Source organism: Dermochelys coriacea, chromosome 2 (assembly GCF_009764565.3).
Source record: "Dermochelys coriacea isolate rDerCor1 chromosome 2, rDerCor1.pri.v4, whole genome shotgun sequence".
Lineage (NCBI taxonomy): Eukaryota > Metazoa > Chordata > Testudines > Dermochelyidae > Dermochelys > Dermochelys coriacea.
Window position 1 is genome coordinate 37,431,655 of NC_050069.1, and position 17,293 is coordinate 37,448,947.

Genomic DNA, 17,293 nt, shown 5'->3' on the forward strand with positions numbered 1-17,293 from the left:
AGACTAAAAAAGTTCAAGGCTTGTATAATGAGTCTTTTATTCTATCTGAAAAAATAAAATAAGAAAGAGGGTGAACGTGATGAAGGGGAAACAAGAAAGCTAGCATAAATGCAAAAACAGCTACAGCAGAAAGGAACATTTTATCCTGTGAGATTCTAAACCATGAATCACCTTTGGTGCCAGTCCTCTAAGTTTTTGCTAATACCAGCGGCTAGTATTGGCAAAGATTTTTACTAATAAACACAGCCAAACAAAAAGCAGCTTGACTCCTTCAAAGCACTATTGAGCACAGCAGCTAGTGCCAGTCAACGGATGTAGCATTTTCCTGTGATGTGTGGCTTTATCATATGGTCTGGTGAGAGTGGGTGGTCAAACTTCAAAGAGAAATATGATTCCTCATTCCATTCAGCTCCTGCAGTCTTCAGTGCTTTGTAGAAAGCAAGGTTTGCTCTTTTAGTTTTACTTAGGAAGTTGAATTGGGAACATTTAAATAATTCCTGATTTAGTTTCTTACTCAACTAAAAGGTGACCTGGCTACCTACAAAGCACTGGTGAGTTCGGTGGCTATGAACGAGGAAGGACCTGCATTTCCCTGTGAAGCAACTGACCAAATTTTAAACTAAAAACATGCAATGATGTCTCAACTGTCTCTTTCCACTCAGCCCAGGAGTGCTTTGCAATGGTCAGGCTCCTTGTAAATTTAAAAGGATAGTATAAAACTATAAATCATATGCAGTTGTTTTTCTTACCAAATTTACTAACAACACTTAAAAGTATTACAAGTCAGAGAATTAAAAAACTATTTAATTTATTTTTTGCCATTTGCTGGTTTACTTTTTGCATTTCACCACTAAATTGGCTCCAAAACTAGATGATTTCCAGTTAGTTTATATATCCTACAGCATTATTTTGTACTGCAACTTTTTGGTAAACTGCAGCCCAAAACTCTCTTAAACGATAAATAAAAAAGGAAAGTAAAATAGATTATACGGAAAACACATTGTTGCAAAACTAACTGGAGGACAGCTAATTTAGCAGACAGGTTCTCTCACACAAGATTTATGACAGTATTCTCTTTTTAAGTCTTGGCCTTTGAAATTTATTTCACATGTGACCTGAAGGCTAATTGTAATGCACTTTTAAAGTGCTCTATCATGGAGATCCACTTTGCGTAAACTAAAAAAAATAGAGAGCGGTATCCTGCTGTATTGCAGGGGCTCACAGATTATAAAACCAGATGGGATCATCATCATCATCTAGTCCAGGGGTGGGCAAATGTTTTGGCCCGAAGGCCACATTTGGTTATGGAAATTGTATGGTGAGCCATGAATGCTCATGAAATGGGGGTTGGGGTGCAGGAGGGTGCTCCAGGCAGGGACTGATGGGTTCAAAGGATGAGAGAGGGAATCAGGGTGGGGTAGGGGCTGGGGTGCAGACTCTGGGCAGTGCTTACCTCAAGAAGCTCCCTGAAGCAGCAACATGTCCCTCCACTGGCTCCTATGCGGAGGCATGGCCAGGCGGTTCTGCATGCTGCCCCATCCGCAGGCGTCGCCCTTGCTGCTCCCATTGGCTGCAGTTCCCAGCCAATGGGAGCTGCAGGGGCAGCACCTGCAGACAGGGCAGTGCACAGAGCTCCCCTGGCTGCCCCTAAACAAAGGAGTTGGAGCAGGGACATGCCTCTGCTTCTGGTAGTTATGGCATGCGCGCGCGGAGCGGCCCCCAACCCGCGCCCCGGCTGGAGTGTGGGAGCAGGGCAAGCTCCAGACCCCACTCCTCAGTGGGAAACTCAAGGGCCAGATTAGATCAGCTGGCTGGCCGGATGTGGCCCAGGGGCCATAATTTGCTCACCCCTGATCTAGTCTGACCTACTTAATATAGGCCAAGGGTTCTCAACCTTTTTCTTTCTAACCCCACCCCCCACGTGCTAGAAAAACTTCAGGGCCCAATGTGTGCGGGAGCTGGGGGAGCTTGGGGCTTTAGCCCTGCAGGATGCTGGGGTGGGAGGGAGTGGGGCTCCACAGGTGTAGTTTGACTGCTATTTTGGGGGTCAGATCTGCATGGTGGGGCCCGGGGAGGGACCACCACCTCCACCCCCAGACCCAGCTTGTCTCGGTTGGGGAGCGGGGAGTGACATGCAACCAAAAATTGTAACTCAAAAGTGGGGGGTGCTCAGCTCAAACTTTGAAAGCTGCTCAGGGTGCAGGGAGGGGTTGGCTAGGGGCTGTGCATAGTGAGGGGTATAGCTCAGGGTGCAGGGATGGCATAGCTAGGAGCTGTGTGCAGGCAGAGGTAGCTCAGGGTGCAGTGAGAGAGTTAGCTCAGCTAGGGGCTGTGGGCAGGCAGGGGCTAGTTCAGGGTGCAGGGAGGGGGTAGCTAGGAGCTATGTGTAAGCAGGGGGTAGCTCAGGATGCAGGCAGGGGAATAGCTAGGAGCTGTGTGCTGGGAGGAAACCTCTCATGGTGAGGTAGGTTTTCCAGACCTTGTATCATTCTTGTAGCTCTTTTCTGAAGCCTTTCCAATTTTTCAACATCCTTTTTGAAGCATGGAGACCAGACATGGACACAGTATTCCAGTAATAGTCTCACTAATGTCGTAATACTACCTCCCTACCGCTATTTGATATTCCCTTGCTTATATATCCAAGGATCATGTTCACCATCTTAGCTACTGTATTGCACTAGAAGCCCATGTTCAATTGATTGTGTCATGGAGGTCTAAAATATGGCTCTACTATTGACTTGCTGAGATTCTATCTTGAGCAAGTCACTTACTTTCTGTGTCTGGTTCTCCATCTGTAAAATAAGAATACTTACAATACCTCAAAAGGGTGTAACGATTAATTAGTTAACATTGGTACACTGCTTTGAAAATGCAGTGTAATACAAATCCGAAGTATTTATTGTACTCAACTTTTTAGTGCTCTTGTACTCCTCCTTTTCCTAATTTTTTTAAATGAGTTTTAAAATAAAAGCATCTCAAGTCAAACTACTGACATGTACTTGTGCACTGACAGAACACTTCGCCAAGATGACACTATGTAAGGATATATATACTGTACTCTAAAGGAGGTCTTTGATTAGGACCAGAGAGAGGAAGAATGGTCCAGTGGTTAGGATAAACTCTGCTCCACCACACATTTACAGTTAACTTGGGCAAGTCACTTTGTTTCTCTATGCCTCATTTCCCCACCTACAAAATGGGGATAATAGTACTTCCCTATCTCACAGAAGTGTTGTAAGGACAAACACATTAGGGACTGTGAGGTGCTCAGATACTATGACAATAGGGGAAATAAAGCCAATTAATGAGAACTAAGTATTAACTATAAAATCAACTCAGGAGCTCCTATTGTACAATATAATATTTTATTACTAACAAAGATAGTAAAAACAAAACTATTAAAAATAGATAAAGTTTTCAGTTTACAAACAGGAGAACAAGACAATGAAGAATATTTAGTGTGTTTCTTCACAGAGGATATTTCAGATTTTTCTCATTCTCTATCTCAGCAGCAAGAATATTGTGTGCTAAAAATAAAAAGGGAACACTAAAAAAAAGAACATCCCTTATTTAAAGCAATAAATTACAAATTATAAAATGCAGAAGACTCAATATAACAAACACATTTAAATTTCAATAGATCTTGGATAAAATGAGTAACTTTGGTTTATCAGAACTACAATTTCTTATGCAGTATATACATGACCTTTCAGTTATGTGATTTTGCTTGAGTGTTCAAACCACCACCCAAAAAAGCTGTTCAAAGTGGAATGTAATAGCCTCACTGTATCATATATCAAAGTGGATGTGTCACACTAAGAGCCCTCCAGTTAGCAATAAGGCAAAATGCAGAAGAGCCCTATAGAATATATCAACATTAGTGTTACAGATGGAAGGTGAAATCCTGGCTCCACTGAAACAGCAAAACTCCCACTGATTTCATTGGAGACAGAATTTCACCCAAAGGGCCCTGTCCTGCAACCCTTATCCACATCAGTCATCTTACTCATGTGCATTGTCCCATTGAAAACAATGGGACTCCTCCATTAGTAAGGACTACTCTGAGCTGGGTAATTTGGCCCTAATACCAAAAAATCTAAAGAAAATGTGGCATTTCTGTATATACACACAGACCGTTAAAGCATGTAAAAATTATGGCACATGGAAAATGCATTATTGTCCTGTTTTAAGTGAAAACCTCATCTGATGAATTTGCATGTTAATATTCAAAAGTTGCTTTTTCTGCAAGATCATACTTCTCTACAGAGGATCTTTAACATTGGATTTTTAGAAAAATGTGCTTCAGAACATGCTGTCCTTGTGTACTTAGAGCTTTGTTGTGCCTCCTCATTGGGGGTGAGTGGAACACCACTCCAGCAGAAGCTCTGGGAAGCATCCTTTCTGAAGTGGAGCTGCACCTCATGTACCACTCCTTTACAGAATGCACAAAGGCTGCATCTTTTTGAGGAGAACAGTCAGTGAAGAAGTTAGGCAGGGTTATATCTCTGCCACTTCTCTGCCCCATCTCTTTGCACTGATGCTGACACTGATCTCTCCCAGCCCTTAGCTCAACCCTTGTGTAGAGATATCAGAGATTTTTGAACTACTCTATTCTGTTTTCTCAGCACAACCCTAGGTGGACATCATTTTGCCACCATTAGCTGAAAATAGGGGGAAAAATTAGGTAGGATTAACTAAATTGGCAGGGAAATAGAGTGGCAACAGCAGACCATAATATTGAAGTTAATAAACTGACAATTGGAATGTGTTCATGCGAACTGAAATCTGGGGGTTGGTCTGACCCGGCCCCGGATTCCTTGCAGGGGAAGAGGAAGTCCCATCCTCCCCAGCCCAGCCGGGCCTAGCAGCCGAGCCCAGTGCAGGGTAGGAGCCACAACCGTGTCTTCCCCAGTCCTGCCTCCACCCCACAGTGATTTACCTCTCTGCCGGCTGCCCAGAGCTCTCGAAACATACTGCTGGGGAGGGTCGCATGACTGCTTTTGTGGCGTCCCTTTGCTTCTCTGTCAGAAAGTCATTTTTCTGTGAAACAAAGAAATCTGCAGAGGACATAAATGCTGCGCATGCACAGTGGTGCAGAATTCCCAGGAGTAATTATTGTATCAGGGAATATAATTTATGCTAAATAAAAAATATTTTGTTTTAGAAAAAAGTATTGCCTGTGTGTCGATCAGTTATAACGGAAGGCCATATCCACATCCATATCCATATCCCAGGGATAACAGGTCTAAGCTATTCTGGGGAGTCTCTTGATCAGAACCTGGTAAACCCAAGTAGTTCCTCTAGGGTGGGCCCATTTTTTACCTTGCATAAATAGATTAACAGATTAGAAGGTTACCTTGAAAGGACCATCTGGTAAACCAGGGAGTGGGATAGTAGATGAGCTATTCTGTGGATACCCTGGGTCTGTTTTTGGGGTAACAGTAGGTGTGCAAAAGTAAAGGGTGTCTCTCCTTTCTCATTTGTGGAGGGACCAGACACAATTTTGCCCTAGATGTGGAGATTATATTAGTGCTTATATTATCCTGTAGTGACTATTGCTCAGAAGGAAATGATGTCATCTTATCAGCACAATATTGTTCATCTTATTGGTACTAGAAGGAAGCACCTTAGTTATCAGATTTGTGCAACATAAACAAAACAGTAGTTCTTAACGTTGAGTTTATAAAAATAAGTTATTTACAAAATTCACTTTGAACTACAAAATAAATCACTATAATTCCAGAGTCCTTTTCAGATTCAGTGTAGAAACTACCATAATACAGTGCTAAGATTAGTACATCATGAGTCATTTACACATTAAAGATATCTATAGTTTTGTGTAACTTCTAATTATTCTAAATGACACAGCTGTTTAAGATGCAGTTACTTTAAAATGAAAAAGAAATGTTAATAGGAAGATTGAAAGACACCAGTGAAGCAAATTAAATTTTTATGCTTCAAAATAACACAACTGTCTTCCATAAATTATTTTTACTGTAATTTAACAGTATGTTCATGTATTAGAAGAGAAAAAGATTTATTTCTCTCATTTCTTTTAAATTACTGCTGACCTGCCCAGTCGAGTGCTACTAGAACTCCAGTTTCCGTTACTCTCCTATGAGGTTAAATACAGTGGTTATTGCTAGACCTCCCCACTATGCAGTGTAACTTTTAAGTGCAAAACAAAGGATATGTATGTGGTATTTTTACAAGGCACAGTTTAATACAAATCCGTAACAGTTTCATAAACTGAAATCATTCATATAGAAAGTCTAATATTTCAAGGATTTGAACTGTTTCCAGAATCTTGATCTTTTCTAGTGTCTGAAGCTGAGTGGACAAGCCTTGATATGGAGCCGCTGATACTGCCTGGTTGTGAAACATTGGGTAGCTGTGAATTACTGACTTGCAGTGGATGAGTTTCAGTAAAATCACTTTTAGGAGATACCCTATATGTAATTAAAAACAAAAAACAAAACACATTGAAACAATTTTAAGCATATAATGTTTTAGACTGAAACACAAACATATTTGGCAACAAAATGACAATATACACTGAACTTACAACACTCCTTTTAAAAGACAATAATATAGTTCTGAATACTCTTTCCTTAGCCATTTAATAGGCCTTTGTGTTCCTGAGTCCAGAGGGTAATCAGTAATGTTTTTTATAACAGCCACCCATCCAAAGAAGCTGTATGGCAGCCACAGATGTCTTGGCAAGCATTGGATAGGGAATGCTTTTCACAATCTTTCAGTGCTGTTCTTTTATTTGTCTTAGAGGTCACTATTCAGCAATAAAAGCCTTTGGGCCCTACCAAATTCATGGTCCATTCTGGTCAATTTCACGGCCATAGGATTTGAAATTTGGTAAATTTCACATTTTCAGATGTTTAAATCTGAAATTTTTCAGTGTTGTAACCACGGGGATCCTGACTCAAAAGGGCATTGTGGGAGGTCACAAACCTGTTGTAGGGAGGTCATAGGATTGCCACCCTCACTTCTGCGCTGATGTCAGCAGCTACAGAGCTTCCTGCAGCTGCAGAAGTCATCCAGAAGTAGAGGTGGGTCCGATCGCCCCCTTGCTGCTGGGAGTGTCCCAGCCAGGGGCTCCTAGCTGTAAGTCTCGGCCAGGCTGAAGAGGGACAGTACTTGTCCTTCCCCTACACAGTAGCTCTCAGTGGGAGATCAGACCAACCTCCACAAGTCTCCTCTGGCTGCAGGAACCTCCGGGGCTACTGCCCAGTCCCAGCGGGGGGCCCTAGAAGTGGGTCTGATCCCCCCGAGAGCGGCTATGCAGGGAAAGGACAAGTCCTGTTCCTCCCCAGCCCTGCTGGAACTCACAGCTAGGAGCCCCTGGTTGGGGTGCTTCCAGCAGCACAGGGGAGATCAGATTTCAAGGGGAAGGGCTTAGTTCACAGTCCATGACACATTTTTCCATGGCCGTGAAATTGGTAGGGCCCTAAATATAAGGCACATCCTATCCCAAGATAAACGCTCTACTTCAAACCTCTGCTAGAAAAAATCCCCAAATCATATATCCTAATTTAGAAACACATCATCTGCATGGTCATCTGGAAAGTACCATATATACTCATTCATAAGCCGAATTATTTTTAGTAAAAAAGAGAAGCATAAGAGAAGGGGGTCAGCTTATAAATGGAGATAGAAGGGGGAGAGGTGGGATACAGCCCCTCCCCCCAACAGAGGGGGCAAGGAGAGACAGCACAGCCAGCAGAGCCAGAAGGGAAGAGGCAGGGCCTGAGTCTCTCCGCTTTTGGCCATGCTGCTCTTCCCCCAGCCTCCAAAGCAGCTGCAGCTCCAGGGCTGGCAGGCTGTGGCTACGCCGCTCAGCCCCGCCCGCCGGAGAACGCTGCAGCCGTGCCACCCAGTCTGGCCTTCTCTTGGCTTAAGTAATCAGTCTGGCCCGCTGGAGCACGCTGCAGCCGCACCACCCAGTCTGCTGGAGCAGCTCCGGCCAGGCCAGAGACATCCTCCCCTGGCCAGCCTCAGCTAAGGTGGGAAGGAATGGGATGGGGAGAGTGTGGGGGTCCCGTGCTAGGGGTGTGGTCATGTGGGGGTGGTCACAGGGGTTACTCCCCTGACCCCCAGCTTCTCCCCCCCATCTCTCCCCCCAAAAAAATTTCCCCGCCAGTTGCTGTCCCAGTCCGTCAGGGTAAGCAGCTGGCGTAATGGGACACTTTGTTTACTTAGGTGTACCTCTGTGTCTGCAGACACTCGAGGTAAACAAACTGTCTCGGCCCGCCAGCAGCTTATCCTGATGGCCTGGGAGCCAATGTTTGCCAACCCCTGAATTATAGGGTCGGCTTATGAATGGGTCATAAAATTTTTCCATTTTTACTTATCCATCTTGGGGGCGGGTGTCATCTTACAAACAAACCAGCTTATGATTAAGTATATATGGTAGTTTATAACAATTACTTTTTCCTTGCAGCTACTGTTATTGGACAATCTGTCTTCAAAGGAAAAGGACACAAAAATATATCATAGTATTGGTAGTATGAACATACACCAGAAAATTGAAGTCCAAAATTAGATAAAAATTAAGCATCTTACCTTCCTTCACCCATTCTTTTCATACTCTCAGATAAGCTAATCATATCAAACGTGTTGTCTGCCTTGCTGCTCTTTTCCACCTGTTCCATAGCCAGTTTAGAAGTAGATAATATTTGTAGTACATGTTCACCACCAGCATTCTCCCCTTCCTCCACTTTCTGGGTGGATGTTGCATCTGCCTCCATCTCTTTCTCAGATGTTTCTCGAGGGGTGTTAATTTCTGGAAAGTTCTCTTGGCTTAAGTAATCAGGGTTAGTAATAGCCACTGCAGAAGTTCCGTGATTTGTTGTGGCACCTGTACTAGTCCCCATAGACTTAGAAATAACCTTCAGTTTGTGTGAACTGGATTTGTAGTGCTTCTTTTTATGTTTAACTTTAGAATTGTGCTTCAAAAAAAAGTCACATGATTCTTGCAACACTCTTCGGCTCTCACTGATTGGACTGAAAAACAAAAGCATTGACTAGTTCATCAAAGATCATTTAGACTCAGCGGAAGATTGCTTCTTATTCCAAAATGTGAAGGAAGTAACAAAGGGGGTGGCTCTAATATACCAAACCTGGCTCCAATGTTAACCAATACTGAGGAAATGATAACCTCTAATGATTGAGAGGAAATCTGGGGGTAGTGGCTACTAAGTAATTATATATGTGGAGCAATTAAATTTACAGAAACAGAGCAAAATCCTACATGCCTCATACTTGCAAATAGTTCCAATAACTTGAATGAGATTAACCATGTGAGAAAGGACAGCAGGATTAGCTCATAGCTACCTATGTCACCATTAAGTTTTCCTAAAGCAAACTTTGTTAAAGTGAAAAAAATGGTGAATAGTATAAAATGGGCAACATTTTTTTAATCACTTAGCTGAAAGTAGTTTACAGCTGAAACATAAGAAAGACTTGTACAGGAAATGGAAAAGTAGGGAGATGGAAAGGAAGCTATAAGCTCACCATCCAGGAATGCAGACTTAAAATAAAAGGAGCTAAAGAAAACCAAAGTAATGTTGGCTGGGCAAGTCCAAGGAAATAAAGAGTTCTAAAAATACATCCACAGTTTAGGAAGAATATAGGAAATCTAAAGAAAAATATATCAGGGGAAAAGAAAAGGATACAATAATTACAAGGGATGGGACCTAAACTTACAGTTTGCTTATATTGAAAAGGATATGGCCCATGCATCTCCTACAAAAGAGAATTCTAGGTAAGTTTAAATAAAGGAATGGAATTACTCTTGTGCAGAAGGGGATAGAACAAGAAACAGTGGTCTGAAACAAAAGAAGAAAAAATTAACGTAGGACATTAGAAATAGTAAGAAAATAAGGGCAGCAGAGTAAGCTACTAAGAAAAATGGTGGAGGGACCATCACTGCAAGATACGGTTAAAGCATGAGTGCAAATGATGTAAGCAGCAGACCTGGAAAATGAAAGGAGTCAGAGTTGATGGGCCAAACGGTCTTCCCTGTTGATTGAAAGTTACAGCCATGTTAGTCAGTGTTAAAAGCAACAAAATCCCTTTTGCTCAATTTAAAGGACCAGATCAGTAGGGAAGTATGGGCCCTAATAAGATAGAAAACAATCATGTAGTCATTGCACAGGTAAAACTTGAATTGACTCCAGTGGGAATTTTACCTATGTCTAACTGCAGGATTAGGCCCCGAGAGAACAAACAACAATACTTTTTCTATATTGTCTGACATATATTTAAAGGGACACATGTTACAAATACATTTTTTTAAAGCTTATCAGTACCATATACAAAGAGTTGCTCTTACTCTCTCTTGCGATTTCTGTTGAAGAAACTGGCCCATTCAGAACAGGTCTTTTTACTTCCCACCCAAAATACTGGAGAGATGCCAACAATTAACGTCATCAGGTACTTCATCAGAAACAAAAATATTTCTGGTCTAGCTAATGCCTTTGCCTGGAAGATAACAAAGTTCAATAAACATAAACATGCACACACAGACACACACACACACTTTGACTCTTGACAAAGTGCATAAAATGAACAGAAACCATGTACAAGAGCATACTGAGGTACTTTCTATTTTGCACCAGCTATGCTATACTGCATTCAGACACACTATGGACTGAACTAAAACATGCACAGTCAAGTCAGATCTGGTTAATCTTTGCTTATGGAGATATAGCTGAAGGTGTGGACAGGAGGTGAGGCATAAAGGAAGAATTTTTTAAAAACTGGAAGAAAAGATTATTTGGAGGGGAGAACAGTATTATTAAGCAGTTTCTCCAGTGAAACACTGCATAATTGGGAGCTTCCTCTGGATACAGAGGAGATGATGGAGTGGATGAGTTAGATTTAATTACATGAATCAGGATCTTTAGAGAGCTTCAGGACAGTATACAGAAGTGAAAGTAAGCTGGTCCGGTCCTGTACATAGCCGACCATACTGGCAGGGGGCAGCTTCACCAGGCCAGCAATTTAAAAGGGCCCTGGGCTCCTGGCACTGGCTGGAGCCCCTGGCCCTTTAAATCACCACCAGAGCCCCTGGGCTCCCAGCCACTGCCACAGCTACCCCTACCATGGGGCTCTGGTGGTGATTTAAAGGGCCTGGGGCTCCCAGCCGCCACTACCGCAACCAGAACCCCAGGCCCTTTAAATCGCTGCCAGAGCCCTGGGGTAGTGGTGGCAATTTAAAGGCCCTGCCCCTTCTGCCTGAGGTCCCACCCTTTCCGGTTGAGCCCCCCCTTGCTCAGGTCCCTGGCCCTGCATACCAGTAAGTTCCTTCAGTTACTTTCACCCTTGCCAGTATACCAGTGTTTTCTGCTGTTTATTGCAAAATTAATCCACCTATGTGCAGAACAGGGTCTTAGTTGTTGAGACATTTAACTCATTAAGTGGTTATTTAACTTCCTCTCCCATGCCCCAAATATAATTTATGTTTTCTTGGTAAATCCACTTGTCTGTGTATCCTGGCCTTCAAAGCACTAGTCACTCTTTTTGTTAGCTAGGTACCCATAATTGTTGAAGCTGAAGTTTTTTTGTTTCGTTTTGAACTAATCAGAGTAAAAAGAGAAGCCACTCTGTAGTTAATAGGTTTTTGTCACTGGAAACTAACAAGTACAACACAAAGAACATATCCAATTGAAATATTTCTTGGTATAATATTTGGATTGCATATGTTTGTTCTGTTGCTATTTACTCTCTCCAATAAACTAAATAATCCTTGAGAATTATGTCATTAATTTCTTATTACCTGTGCTGCAAGGTAAACATTGCAAGGCAAATTTGTTAAAGAAGGAATAGATACCTCAACTCTGAACTTTCTTACTTTGGAGGGTTTAAGTTGATAAAAGGGCTCAATGCTGTATCCACTGAAGTGGATATTTTGTCACTGACTTTAAACAGGAGCAAGAATAAGTATTAAGGACCCAGTCCTATGAGGGGCTGTACTCAACTGTCATTGATGTCAATCAGAGTAGAGGGTACTCAGAAACTTGCAGGATCAAGCCCTAACATTCTATGAATTCTGTGTTTATTTTCCTTGTTTTTATGGTAGCTCATTGCAGTATAAACATTAATGGTGGGATGCAAGGCAACTGAAGTTTGTAACTTGACATGAAAAACTAACAGTTCCCTTACTGTTATTTCCTTCTTAAACACCAGCTCATAAATAGGGGAGACATAAAACAAAAATTACTTGATATGACAGAGAATTTTATGCATTAAAACAAAATGTGAAACAGAGAGTACTGCATATGTGCAGTTGGTATGCATATTAAAGTCTTTCTGAAGACAATTTTTTAATCAAAAGTCAAATTTTAAACCTGAACATCTCAGCAATTTAAGATGTATATTTTTAAAATTTCTAAAACAAGTCCACATTACCAAAAATCAGTTTGCAAATATGCAGTCATAGGTGTGAGAAAAAGAGTGAAAAGCTCAGTATTTTGTACTTATACAATTTAAGAAAAGACAAAACTGATTTTAATCAAATGTGGTTCTGACCAAAATGTTCTCATTCGAATGGCTAAAATTAGTTGTTTAAATCCATACTTAGGTACATATTTCAAGGCAGCATCATTTTCAGAAATGCTGAGTAACTTTAGGCACCTAAATTAGAAAATTTGAGGAAGTAGTTTTTAGGAATAGCTGCCTATTATGTAGAAAGTTTCCACCATGAACCATTTTTTTTTTATTAAAAATTTAAAAACTCATGACTCTAAAAAGATTTTAAGTGCCACCAACCTGATTAGCTGGAGATTTCAACATAAATATTGGTTCAGTCCATTAATTTAAATGTTTAACTGGTCTATAAATATTACATTGTGTGTATTTCATTGGCTTCCTTAACTTACAGTCTACCCACTAAATGCTGTTACAAATATCATAATGCATTTCGGTGCCTTTTTTATGTTAACATTACAATATGACAGGTTTCAGAGTAGCAGCCATGTTAGTCTGTATCCGCAAAAAGAAAAGAAGTACTTGTGGCACCTTAGAGACTAACAAATTTATTTGAGCGCAAGTTTTGTGAGCTACAGCTCACTTCATTGGATGCATGCAGGGGAAAATACAGTGGGGAGATTTTATATACACAGAGAACATGAAACAATGGGTGTTACCATACACACTATAACGAGAGTGATCAGGTAGGTGAGCTATGACCAGCAGGAGAGAAAAAAAACAAACAAAAACAAAACAACCTTTTGTAGTGATAATCAAGGTGGGCCATTTCCAGCAGTTGACAAGAACGTGAGAGAAACCGGTGGGGGGGGGGAGGGGAACATGGCAAAATAGTTTTACTTTGTATAAAATGACACATCCACTCCCAGTCTTTATTCAAGCCTAAGTTAATGATGTCCAGTTTGCAAATTAATTCCAATTCAGCAGTCTCTCGTTGGAGTCTGTTTTTGAAGTTTTTTTGTTGAAGAATTGCCACTTTTAGGTCTGTAATCGAGTGACCAGAGAGACTGAAGTGTTCTCCGACTGGTTTTTGAATGTTATATTTCTTGATGTCTGATTTGTGTCCATTAATTTTTTTACGTAGAGACTGTCCAGTTTGGCCAATGCACATGGCAGAGGGACATTGCTGGCATATAATGGCATATATCACATTGGTAGATGTGCAGGTGAACGAGCCTCTGATAGTGTGGCTGATGTGATTAGGCCCTATCATGGTGTCCCCTGAATAGATATGTGGACACAGTTGGCAACAGGCTTTGTTGCAAGGATCGGTTCCTGGGTTAGTGTTTTAACTGGAATTAATTTGCAAACTGGACACCATTAACTTAGGCTTGATTAAAGACTGGGAGTAGATGTGTCATTATACAAAGTAAAACTATTTCCCCATGTTTATTTCCCCCCTCTAGTGTTCCTCACACATTCTTGTCAACTGCTGCAAATGGCCCACCTTGATTATCACTACAAAAGGTTGTTTTTCTTTTCCCCCTCTCTCCTGCTGGTAATAGCTCACCTTACCTGATCAGTCTCGTTACAGTGTGTATGGTAACACCCATTGTTTCATGTGTTCTGTGTATATAAAATCTCCCCAGTGTATTTTCCACTGCATGCATCTGATGTAGCTCACAAAAGCTTATGCACAAATAAATTTGTTAGTCTCTAAGGTGCCACAAGTACTCCTTTTCTTATTATAATATGAATTATACAAAACATTACTCCTTACCTGGTAAGGACAGGGAATATGGTACTGATTACAATGGTCAAAGACCCAAGTGGTCTCCCAGATTCTCCTATACATCTGCTCATAAACATAACATCCAAGAAGTGCCACCAGTGGTACCAGGTATAAGCCACTAAAGACTCCAATTCGAATCATAAATTTCTTCAGCTTCTCTTGGTTTCTGCCATCATGCTGTATGACTTGCCGCACATGATTTAAAGAAATAATTCCAGATAAAAGGAGAGCGAGACCAACAAAAACACAAAAGCACAAAGGCAAAAGGACAAAGTATCGAGATGCATCCAGGTCATAGAGACCAACAAAGCAAACTCCACTGATATTGTCCCCTTCAACTTTGTTCATTGCAAGGAGCATAATGGTGAGAAAACCAGGTATGCCCCATGCAACTGCATGGAACCAAATTGCCTTTTGTTCAATAGCTTCACAGCTCCATTTTCTTCCTGCTGCTAGGAACCAAGTGATCGTAAGAATCACCCACCATATTGTTCCTGCCATAGTGAAAAAATACAAAACCATAAAAAAGACAGTGCAGGCTTTGTTTTGAGAGCCAAGAACAACTGTTTCTCCAATTTCTAACTTTTCATCTGCCTTGTTACAAGCAGTTCTATTTCCCAGCAAAAAGCCAATGAAGTATATCAGAGACACTATACTGTAACAGACTGAATAATATATAATTGGCCTCTCTGGATATCTGAACCTTTTAACATCAATCAGAAAAGTCAGGAATGTGAACAGAGTAGCACAAAGGCAAAAAATTGAAACTATTCCAATGAAGCTTTTGGCAACATCCAGCTCATAATTTTTGAAGTACATATTGGGACATGGGGGTGCACACTGATCAATTCCCAAAAACTTGTAGCCTTGTCCATTGGAGGTCTGCAGATGCCGCGGACACCAAAATCCATAGTCCCTTCGAGCCTGCCCTGGGGTCTTCTGGGTTCCATGGACCTTTGTGGTTACAGCAGCAGTGACAGGAGCAGTTTCATCACAATCCTCCAGTCTACACAGATTAAGAAAAGTGCATGTACATTAATACTCTTCCACTGTCAAATGTTCCCTTATTTTACTGCTATTCTTCCTAAGTGTGAAAAAGCTGTTTCTGAGTAATATATTTTATACATGATCCAAAAATTAGTTTATGAGAACAAAATCAGGTGGCATTTAGAAAAAATTTTGAGTAGAGTCAAATAAAATCTTTAATGTTAAGTTTAGAAGAACAGTTGAACACAAGCCGTTTAACTATTCATTACAAAACCTTGGTTTTTTATTCAGTTGGTTATGAAACACTTCAAATTCTTAAATTAAAAAAGACATTTTGCAGTTGTTTCTTTACTGGTCTTATTCCACATCAAAATTATTTATATATATTGTGACGGAGCAAGGCCAGATGGCTATAGAAAAGTAGTCTTATTGGGATCCGGGAAGTGGGCGGGCGAAGCCCGTCCACTGCTAAAGGATCCCCCCCAGCCTAAAAGGGGGATCCACAGGACCTAGATGCCCAAATAATTCCGGGGGACAACTAATAAAATAACAGGGACAGGAGTGCGGTCAAAGGGTCAAAAGAAGGGAACCGGACGGGGACACCGAGCAGAGAACCCCGGACAGAGCCCACTGCTCCTCAAAGGCGTCAAGGGAGTCAGAGGACGCCGCCCAGAGGAACTCTGTCCGGATACGTGAACGGACCGAGGATCGGAAATAGGCCCTACAGTCACAGGAGACTCCGTCGGCCAACCTCCTCACTCTGGTTTTGTAGATGGCCATTTTAGCTAGGGCCAGGAGGAGGTTGACCAGGAGATCCCGTGACTTTGTGGGGCCACGGATAGGGAGTGCATAAATGAGAAGGTGAGGGGAGAAGTGCAACCAAAAACGTAATAAGATATTGGTGAGGAGCCGGAATAGGGGCTGCAGCCTGGCACACTCCAAGTAGACATGTGCCAGGGTATCCCTCACGCCGCAAAAGGGGCAGGTGTCTGGGATTGTGGTGAACCGCGCCAAATACACGCCCGTGCTCACGGCTCCGTGAAGGAGCCGCCAACTGACATCCCCGGCGGGCTTTGGGACTAAGATGGAATATAGGCTGGCCCACCGGGGCTCTTCACCCTCCAAAGGTGGCAGGAGGTCCCGCCATTTTGTATCGGGGCGGGACACGAGGGTGCGGGCATGAAGGGTGTGAAGCACGAGTGTGTAGAGATGTTTTCTTGGCGCGGTTTGAAAACAGACCGGCTGCATCTCGTGCAGCCAGCTTCTGGTGAAGGGATCGGTTGGGTCCACGGGGCAGGGGTCCAATTAAAAGGTCCGGCGGGCCTGGGGTAGTGGGTGGGCGGGGCGTGCCCTCGTGCAGGACCCGGTCGAGATAAACCCGAGCAGCGGGCGGCAAAGCGGCCTTCACCTCCTGAAGTATGCGTTGGGGAGTACAAGGTCTGGAAAGCCCCATGCGCTGAGCGAAGGTTAGGGGATCCAGCCAGTCTCCCCGGTCATAGTCCAGGAGGTCTCCGACTCTTGTGACCTCTGCCAGGACCAACCTCTGGCGCACCGAGCGGGACTCCGCCACCTGCAAACGGAGCTGGGGGTTGTGTAGCAGGGGCTCCGCGAGGAGATCTGCCCCCTCGGTGGCCGCCACGGACCTGCTCGTTGTAAAGAGTTTCCAGGTCCGGAGGAGGTCCTGGTAGAAGACCGGCAGCCCGGAGAGGTCTCGCGGAAGATCTCTCGGATGGAGATAAAGGAGCTGTCGGTCGTATCGGAGCCCTCGGAAGCGGCGCAGGATATAGAAAAAAAAAAAAAAAAAAAAAAGTAGTCTTATTGGGATCCGGGAAGTGGGCGGGCGAAGCCCGTCCACTGCTAAAGGGTCCCCCCCAGCCTAAAAGGGGGATCCACAGGACCTAGATACCCAAATAATTCCGGGGGACAACTAATAAAAGAACAGGGACAGGAGTGCGGTCAAAGGGTCAAAAGAAGGGAACCGGACGGGGACACCGAGCAGAGAACCCCGGACAGAGCCCACTGCTCCTCAAAGGCGTCAAGGGAGTCAGAGGACGCCGCCCAGAGGAACTC

The 17,293-nt window shown here is 42.8% G+C and overlaps 1 protein-coding gene across 6 annotated transcripts in view; it reads right to left on the minus strand.

The window, feature by feature from the left end:
• Positions 1–3,343: 3,343 nt before the first annotated feature.
• FZD6 (frizzled class receptor 6) overlaps positions 3,344–17,293 on the minus strand; it is a 55,996-nt gene continuing 42,046 nt past the window's right edge. For all 6 annotated transcript variants that reach the window (XM_038392033.2, XM_043507465.1, XM_038392030.2 and 3 more), the window contains 4 exons: positions 14,225–15,242; positions 10,349–10,497; positions 8,578–9,018; positions 3,344–6,449 (listed from right to left, as the gene is read on the minus strand). In XM_038392033.2, coding sequence (XP_038247961.1) covers positions 6,281–6,449; positions 8,578–9,018; positions 10,349–10,497; positions 14,225–15,242 — 1,777 coding nt within the window. In that variant the 3' untranslated portion in view covers positions 3,344–6,280. The remainder of the gene's footprint in view (positions 6,450–8,577; positions 9,019–10,348; positions 10,498–14,224; positions 15,243–17,293) is intronic.